We start from the raw sequence: 9,484 nt of genomic DNA on the forward strand, positions 1-9,484 counted from the left end.
CATCCCACCACCTGAGGGACAATGAATGACCTAGACACACACAGCACACACATGTGTTCATATATATGTATATATCAATCTTAATGTTGTATTAATGTTCATATTACTGTTATTGTGTGCTGTCCAAATATTTGCACAAATAATATGTTGATGCTTTGGCAACATTGTTTTTGAAACTTTCATGTCAATAAAGCCCTTTGAATTGAATTGACAACTGCAAATAACATCCATCTCAACATCTCATTTGATCCCAGTTTCAAAAAGGTATTTTTCAAAAAACAAGTGAAACAGTTGCCAGGAAGGTGTGATGTTTTCAGTTGCTCTAATGCAAATCAGCTTTATGTAATCATGCGTTATTTAGGAGTGGAGTGCAGAGGGGCATTCTCCCTGTACAAGATATTAACATTTGTTTCTTTAAAATCCCTAAAAGAGCACAAGTTGAATAAGAAAAGTAGCAATAAAACATTGTAATTGCTCTGTTAATTAAAGTAAAAATACTTTACTATGTTCAGCAAAATATACTTAGACTAGTATCAAAATAAAGTTACTCATTATTCAGGTAGAATGGCCATGTCATTGTTATATTATACTGTATATTATACTATTGGATTGTTATTGTTGGGTAGTTGAAGAGACAAAAATGCATATTTTAGTTGTTAAGTTATGTTTTGTATGTAAAAACTGAATCTGCAAAGTAACCTGGAATTATAGCTGTCAAATAAATGTCCCTTGGTAAAACATACAATATTTTGCCTCTGCAAGTCTTAAGGAGCATAATATTTAAATACTCAAGTTAGTACAAGTAGTACTTGTAAATATACTGTACTTAGTTGTGTTCTTCCAATGCATGTAAGGAATACAAAAAGAGATCAAAGAGGGTAAGAGAAATATTATGGTGATAGATAATATACAAATATGTATATTTAGGTCTATAAATAAAATGTGGCCAACGGCAAGGCTGTGAAACCAGACAAGTCAGACAAAACTTAACTGTGTTTTAACTTTACTGAAACACCTTTACATGATTTCTTTTTTATGCTTAATCCTGCATGTGCTCTCTTGTTTCCATTCAGAGTCCTTACACACAAACCTTTCATGACCAGAAGCAAGTGTACACTAAGCTTTGATACCATAAAGAAGGCACTTCTATTGTGTCATGCAGGGATATTCACAAGACATATAAAAGAAAATATCTAAGTGTCCTACTGTCTGTCTGAATCGAACAATAGAAGAATGAAGCATGTGATCCGAAGCTGAGGGCGATGCGTGTCAGAGGCTGATGAAGCCATGGTGTGTCACTGTGAACAGGTTCTCCAGGGGCAGGCTCCAACCTGCTGAGAACCCGAGGACATGAATGTGTGTGTGTGTGCGTGTGTGCGTGTGTGCGTGTGTGTGTGTGTGTGTGTAGGGGAGGGACATAACTTGTTTGGGTAAAAAACAAAATAGAAAAGTTGTTTTCATTGTTAGAGGTGTGACCTCTGACATAAAGCCAATCATAAAATCTACACACCAACCCACGCATACACAAACTTTGAGACATTACAACATATCGTTGAGTGAAGGAATGCACCTGATCTCAACAGAAACATGGGTGAAAGCTATTTAAAGACACACACAAAAACGCATACACGCACACACAAAACACACACACACACACACACACACACACACACACACAGCAAGCCCACACATAACATGTTTTTAGAAAGACAGTTAAAGGGACTTACCATTTTTTTCTTTGATGACTTTGATGACTCAAGTGAGGGCAGAATGGTGACAGCATAAAAGAACACATTCAAGTAATTAGTAGATATAGTATCATATATTGGAGGCAGTACTGTTGTTGTAGAGTTTGAATGAAGTAACAGCTTTACTAAAGAAACCAAACCTGAGCAGCTACAGGCCGATATCCAACCTTCCATTCATTAGTAAGATACTTGATACTTTCAGTGCAAATAAACTTCTTTCTTAAAAAAAATAACATCCTAGAGGAATTTCAATCAGGCTTTAGAACATACCACAGCACTTAAACTGCTCTTACTAAAATAATCAGCAACCTGATAAAAAATACGATGAAAATAAGGTCTCAATTATTGTCCTCTTAGACCTAAGCACAGTGTATGATACGCTTGACCAGGACATCTTAATCAATCGTCTTGAAAAGTTGGTTGGTCTTTCAGACTGTGCGTTAAACTGGTTCAAAACATACATCAAAGGGAGGAAGTTTTACGTCAGTCTTGGAGATCATGTGTCTGAGAAACATGACATCTGTTATGGGGTTGCACAAGGGAGGTGCCTTGGAACATTACTATTCAGAGACTTCAGCTTATTCAAAACTCTGCAGCTGGGCTAATAACCAGAACCAAGAGGAGAGAGCACATTAGTCCAGTTTTATCTGCTCTGCAATGGCTTTCTGTAACATTTAGAAGTGATTTTAAGGTCCTCCTCCTTATATACAAAGCCCTTAATGGGCTAGGACCAAGCTACATTGCTAACTCCCTTGTTAACGATGTCCCTTCAAGAACACTGTGATCATCTGCTGCTGGTTTATTGGAGGTTCCCAGAAAAAGCCGAAAGAAAATCAGGGATGCAGCCTTTGTCAATTTTGCCCCAAAGCTCTGGAACACACTACCTGTAGATATCAGGGAAGCCAGCTCGCTAAAATTTTTTAAAAGAAAGCAAAAAACTTATCTTCTAACTTTAGCCTTTAACTTGATATGACTTTCCTGATACAGGCCACAAAATCTTTTGCTCTGTGCTTCGCACTTATGCACTGCTGCACTTCTTTTAAAATGCTGTATTTTACTAGATTTTATGCATTTTATGTATTTTACTTTATGTTTTTACTTCTTAACTTTTTATTTATTATTATTATTATTTAGTGGGTTTTATTTCCAATTTTGTTATGCACCCCTCATTTTTATTTTACATTTAAATAAAGTCTATCATTCTATGTCTATTTGCATGTAAAGATACATGTATTCTATTCTCATCTTATTTTTACTTTATTTTACATTAACTATATCATTCTATCCCTGTTTTTATGTTCATTCTGTTGTTTTTTTAGGCGAAGCACTTGGTGCATGTATTTTCTTTGATGTAAAGCACTTTGAGCTGCATTTCTTGTATGAAAGGTGCTATACAAATAAAATGTATTATTATTATTATTAACAGCTGACTGCTGAAGCCACTGTGACAGTGTCTTAAGATGCAGGTCGTGTAATGGCTCAAAGAAAACTTGGATTGTATCAAGGTGATTGGGCAAACCCCCCAACTTCTTTCTAGCAATGAAAAGTCAACAAGTAGTGTTCACAACAAGTTTTGGTCTCAATACTGAATGTCTTCTAGGGTTCTGCTTGATACACTGGGACAAAAGCATCTGCCGAATGAATAAACGTAAATGTAAAAAGATGCATACTTTGGGGATATGTGACAGGGGACTCAGTTTATCACATTTCAACTGTGATGGTTGCTTCTGGCTTATCCAACCAGAGCTCGAGCCAAGGCTTGTATACAAATCCTGCATTCTTCTCCTACCCATCTCTAACCATTGTCTCCATCACTAACTTGGTTCTCATGACTCCAGAACATGTTTTCTGCCTGCAGTTATGTTGCTTTAAGTCTATTCTGCAACTAAAGGCATCATTCTGTGCCACTGTTTCTATAGCAGCACCTGTCTATAGTCCCAGCACTGTGTCCATCATCCTCTTTTCTACACCTAACCTTATACATCAGCTCCAGCTCTGCTCTTCCCTCTCAGTCAGTCCATACAAGTTAAAAAAAAAAAAAAACATCTCTCTCTCAAGCTCTATACAAGCAGCCCACTCCAGGCTGCAGTCTCTCTGAACCATCATTACAGTCATTAGGCAAGAATAAGCTCTCTATCACAGGAGTCCACCAGCATCCAGTTTAACCCAGCACAATTAGCACATCCGTTGGAGTAGAATTACCCTGTAAAACGAGAATGCTCTGGACAAAAGAGGCAGGAGAGTTGGAGTTGAAAAAAGAGGGTAAGTGTGAGGGAAAGGGGGAGAGGAGGAGGACAGGAGAAATAAGGGAGGACAGGGAGAGATTAAAATTGTTTGAATTGAGTCCACGCTCACCCCATTCACTTGGTATTCTGCTCAAATCAGGGCTTTTGTTCAGGCTGGCGTAAAGTAGTGTCAATCATCTCGACCCGGTTTTGTAGAATGGGGGAAATTTATTATGAATTTGCTCCTGCAAATAATGAGGACTACCCCCTGCCTGCTCTCCCTTTTCCCTCCTCCTTCTCCCCCCGAGCCACCTCTCCTCTTTACCCCTTGCCTCCACCCCCATATCAATGCTGCAGAATAGGCAATAGAGAGTGAAGTTAGCAATCTCAGGGCCACTCGCACTCTGGACCCACATCAAAGTGACAGAGACGTCCAATCAGATTTGTCTTACAGGCATTACATGATGAATATGGTGCGGCCGCAGCACAAAAGCGCCTTTGTGTCTCCTCCGAGCAGAGACTATTCACAGCCCGCCACAGCCAGCCAGAGTGGAAGTAAATGGCCAAAAGGGCCCAGGCCAAAAAAAAGCACCCAAACTTGTGCAGCACAATGGCCCATGCAAATCACAGCCCCCACCACCTCCACCCTACCACACATCCCCACCTCTTCTATCCCTCCACCCTTTAGGCCTGAGCTTGGTTCCTCCTCTGCTGGGTCGTCTGAAGTTTAGGGCCTATTCACACACATACAGAGGTGTCAGTTAAAAGTGCTGTGCTCAATGCATGCAAACATTCATTTGAAAAGAGAATGTTTTTTTTTAGAAAGATAGAAGAAAAACACGAGTCGAATGACTCTGAAGTAAGAGTGACTTGGCAGCTGTGAGCAAGACTCGCTATTAGCCCTATTACTATTTAGTAAGACTTTGGGTGTGGGGAGGATTTCCAGCATACTGGAGTGGCCCTATGATATTTTCTTGCATTGTGAGAAATGATCAAATTAAATGTGATGGGCCCATTTTGGCACACTTCATTACAGCAGATATTAGCATCTGCACTGGTTCAAATGTCAGCTCCTGCTGTGCTTACAGGCCAGATAAGCCTCACTTTTAAGGAAAATCTGGCAAATAAAATAGCTTGCTGTGGACGCCTACAACACCAGAAACTCTTAAAATTTAGTGAGGAGAGAGTAGGATGCTTTAAAACTAAAAGGCCTTTACTATCATGACTCAGAGCCAATGTGACCTGCAGTAACTGACCATAACTTCTATCAGGGCAAACAAGAAGTAGTAGCAGCAGCGATTAGTGCAAAATACTGTGCGTCCATAGTGCTTCCACTACCCAGGACCTTACTCAATCAATAGCCAAGGGGTCAACAGATTTGTCTCTGAACCAGCTGTACGGACCTGTGTATCTGTGTATCTGTGTAAACGTGTCTGTGCCTCTGCTTAAACATTAACACCTCTGTAAGCATTGCTCAAGGTTGTGCGCCACCATTCATCTACATCACTGCTCTGTCCCTGGTCATTCCTCCTTTGTCTGAAGCGTATTTGCATCTTTACAGCTCTGATCAGTAGTAGTAGTAGAAACAACTATAGGTTTGTGTGTTGTTTATATTATTTGCATCCGTTAAATATCAAATGCAATGGTTTCATTGAGTAATTCCATTAAAGTTCACTGTTAAAGGTGTCAAGTTTTTGAGTGTATGATTTTATATTGACTCCGTTAAGCATATTAAAATTATATAAAATGTTGGTTTGGTTTGTAATAACTGTGAATTATTAAAAAATCTGAGATGTGATTGTGGTCTGAAGTAATACAATATGTAGTTATCAGAATCGTTTTAGAAGAGTTCGAATCTTGTGACTTGAGTTAAATGAGTTTCCTACTGAGCATTCACTAAACTCATCAAAGTTTATAAAGAAACATTGTCAGCATATTAGCAGAAGCCCATGATGATGATGGAGAACCGCAGCGTGTCTGCTCATTCATGTACATCAGATAAGTAACTTTTCTTGGAAAAAGTGTCAACAATGAAGCAACCATGAAGACTAGTATGCACTTCAGCCCCTACTCTAACAGACATTGGTGCAAGTCATCACAGCTGCAAATGTGATACCCAGATGTGTTTTGCAAGACAAACTACATCTGAAAGTCTTTCACTTTTGAAAGAATTACTGGACAGGAAATTTAATCCAGGCTTCTTTCACAAGTTCAGATCAGTCGACTCAGTTAAAGAACAACTGAAGGATAAACAAAACATCAGCAGCTGGGCCACTTATATTTTGATGTTGAAATAACTGAATGTTTTCACAAAATACTGGTTTTCATTTTTGCTAAATGGTAATGCTTAGCATATCATTTCTACACGAATCACACTGAGATGCTCATACTTTGATTAAAGTGAAAGGTAATGAGAGAGAAAATAGGTGTGTTATTAGTGGCAGTTAGACTGTTATCATGTAAATATTGTCTACCTATAAAATGATTCATGTTGTGGCCAATACACTGATAAACGTTTTTTTTTTTGCCTACAGGCTCAAAACATAAAAGCAATGATGGTGGTACACCAACACTAGTTCAGCAATGTGCAATTTAAGCACACACTGGAATAATGGATGGCCTAGTGTTCATGAAAAATGACTTAAAAATCCACCGAGCACTCTGATGACTGCATTCAGAGCAACAGATGACCCCACACCATCCCACTCTTGGCCAATTTAGTCCTATATTATAGTCTAGGTATGTGCACAATTGGCGTTTCCATGGTTTACGCATAAATTATGGCTTTGCGTACGAAAACGCATGCATAAATGAGCTGCATGTGATTGATTATTCACCACTGGATTACGCCAAAATTAACACTGCCCTTATGTATTGTCAAAGTGAAAATGACCCATGGACAAAATGGCATGAATAAATCTATTTTCGCCCCTGCTCCTCCCTATATGGCTGAGAAGAAAATTGCATATCCATCTTAAAAGGACAGGAGACAAGCGCTTATTTTCACTTTGTGCCCTGGCCTCTGCCTGACACTGAAGGACATTAGAAACACCATTTCAGCCGTGTAATAATGGAGCAGCGGGGTATTTTGCGCCCAACATTGATTTGTCTTTTTGAGTCCCGGTGACGTAGAAGGTTATAAAGCAGAGCGTAATTAATGTCATTCATCACTTGTTTGATTTTGTCGCTGCCTTCAATGACAGGGCTCACATACGCGAGCCATTAACCAATAGGAGCGCTAGACCCTTTGTCACAGACTACAGGCACGTGGCTTTCACCTGCAGGCTGCAGCGTGTGTGTGTGTGTGTGTGTGTGTGTGTGTGTGTGTGTGTGTGAGAGAGAGAGAGAGAGAGAGAGAGAGAGGCACACTTTCAGGTGCAAGAAAAAACCAACATATCTGTTCAGTCTGTTACTTTTTGGTAAGATTTCAGAGGTCCAGAAGTGAAATTCATGCTGTTTTAACCTACCACTACCGCTCATATTCTTTTCATTGTTGGATTAATGATGGCTAATATATTTTAGTTTTTGAATTGATTCTAAAATACTACACCTATAAGACCAGCTTAAATCAACTTCTCTTGTTCCCAATTTTCCACTCCCACAGAGAGCACCAGGTGAAATTAAACTCGTTATTTCTCGTTCTGCCTCGCTGAATTTGGCATCAGTGTTTAATTACAATAGAAGCTCTTCCATAATTGACATAATGAGGCGCAGAGGCGCACAATAGTGCTCACAATGTGGTGTTGTGCTCCCCATTTTGCAGAAGATGGGCTTTTTGATTGGGCTGTGTGCGCCATGAAAAACACAGTTGGGGATACGACCAGTCTACAACCCCAGGTTTTATTTATATTGATCTCAATCGAGCAATAAGAATGTTGACCTCTCTCTTTGTCTTGCTGACTTTCTCCAGGCCGTATTTCAAAGTGTCAATACCTTTTGAGAGGAGTGAATGGCACTCCTCCTCCCCCCTCCCTCTGCTCCAGGCCCTCTGGGCTATTGGGTAAAGGCAGAGTATGCAAAAGAAACAATGCAATGCATGAAACGTAATATTAATCTCCCCGTCCTGAATACAGACAAAGCGCTGTAGAAGGTGCACGTCTATAATGGAGTGCTCACCCAGCTGCGCAATTTCCCCCCGTGTGCCCAACCAAGTCGGGAAAAGGTCATGTAGGGGATTTGAATAGAAGAGAAGCTCCCTAGTTTGCTCAATTACCGCCACAACTAACGCACACCCCTCAAACGCGCACATAAATGTGTGCAATGTCAGCTGAAGAACCAAACCACTACAAAAGCATATAATATAAATAGATTCATTTTTATTTATAAAACTCGTTTTACACAAAATATATCTGTTAAAATCGAATATTTACATTTTAGGCTACAGGAAACGGAGAACAAGTGCATACATTAATAAAGGTCTCCTTACCACCTATTAAAAAAACAACAACTACAGTCAGTCACAGGTAGTAGCCTTGATATTGCTGTCCAGTCACACAACCCATACATGTCAACTCACTGCCTCACTGACAGCTGGTTCTCAAAACGCTGTCAGGAAAAGTGGCAGTGACTGTTGTTCAAGAACATTGTTTGTTTGACTCAATGTACAAAAATATGTCTTCATGTTAAAACAATTCGTTGTATGATACAATTTTGTTATGAAAGGGGGGAAACGTGTACATCACGAAAAAGTCTGTTGACGCATCATCTTTGTTGATGTCTTCCAACAGACGTGGCAGCATGAGGAAGGCAGTCCTGCTCTGATGAAACACTCATCAAGCAAGTCCTCTGGAACTGCAGCACCTCTCTCCGCAGAGCCTGCTGTGTCACGTATTAATTGCACTTATTCAAACATAACATCAACAGTTCTTTACTTCCACGCGTCAACGTGACACTGAGTCCAACTCCCTCCTCCTCGTGGGGACTTCAGGGCCACTATTCATGCTCTATGCAACAAGAGGCTCCCTCTCTCTCTCACACACACACACTCTCTCTCTTTCTCACTATTGCTTTGCTCCTGCAGAAGCAGCCCGGGTGAGGGAGGGAGGCAACAGATCACTTCCATGCACAGAGGGCAAGACTGATCTGATGCCTTTATCAAGTGTCTGTCAGCATTTCTGAAAGAAGTCAGCCGCTTTTACGCACAGACGCTGCTGTGTGGTTTGGATGCTGTGAGCCTCAGTACCTGTCGAACCAGGTTGTAAAGTCCAACAGCTCCTGTTCCTCAGAACTCAGAGGCTCATAACTACCTTCATCTGATGAATAGGTGGAGTGAGGCGACTCCGGGTCTGCGGAGTAGCTGTTGGAAAGTGTCGGGGATGGCAACCCGCACTGGAAAGCAGCCGACACAGCGTCATGTTCGTCCAGAAGTTGCTGTAAAGCCCTGATGTACTCCACCGCAGACCTCAGGGTCTCCACTTTGCTCATCTTCTTATTGGCGGCGCCGTTGGGCACATGCTGACGCAGCGTCTGGAAACCCATGTTGACTTGTTTGACCCGGTTCCTCTCTCTTTC

General features: G+C 40.6%; 1 protein-coding gene across 1 annotated transcript in view; it reads right to left on the bottom strand.

Moving 5' to 3' along the window:
- Positions 1-8,269: 8,269 nt before the first annotated feature.
- ascl1b (achaete-scute family bHLH transcription factor 1b) overlaps positions 8,270-9,484 on the bottom strand; it is a 2,129-nt gene continuing 914 nt past the window's right edge. Inside the window, 1 exon segment of the mRNA XM_044194271.1 lies at positions 8,270-9,484. This exon segment is cut by the window's right edge and continues 6 nt beyond it. Coding sequence (XP_044050206.1) covers positions 9,149-9,484 — 336 coding nt within the window. The 3' untranslated portion in view covers positions 8,270-9,148.

This window comes from Siniperca chuatsi, linkage group LG4, assembly GCF_020085105.1.
Source record: "Siniperca chuatsi isolate FFG_IHB_CAS linkage group LG4, ASM2008510v1, whole genome shotgun sequence".
In the NCBI taxonomy this organism is placed as follows: Eukaryota; Metazoa; Chordata; class Actinopteri; order Centrarchiformes; family Sinipercidae; genus Siniperca; species Siniperca chuatsi.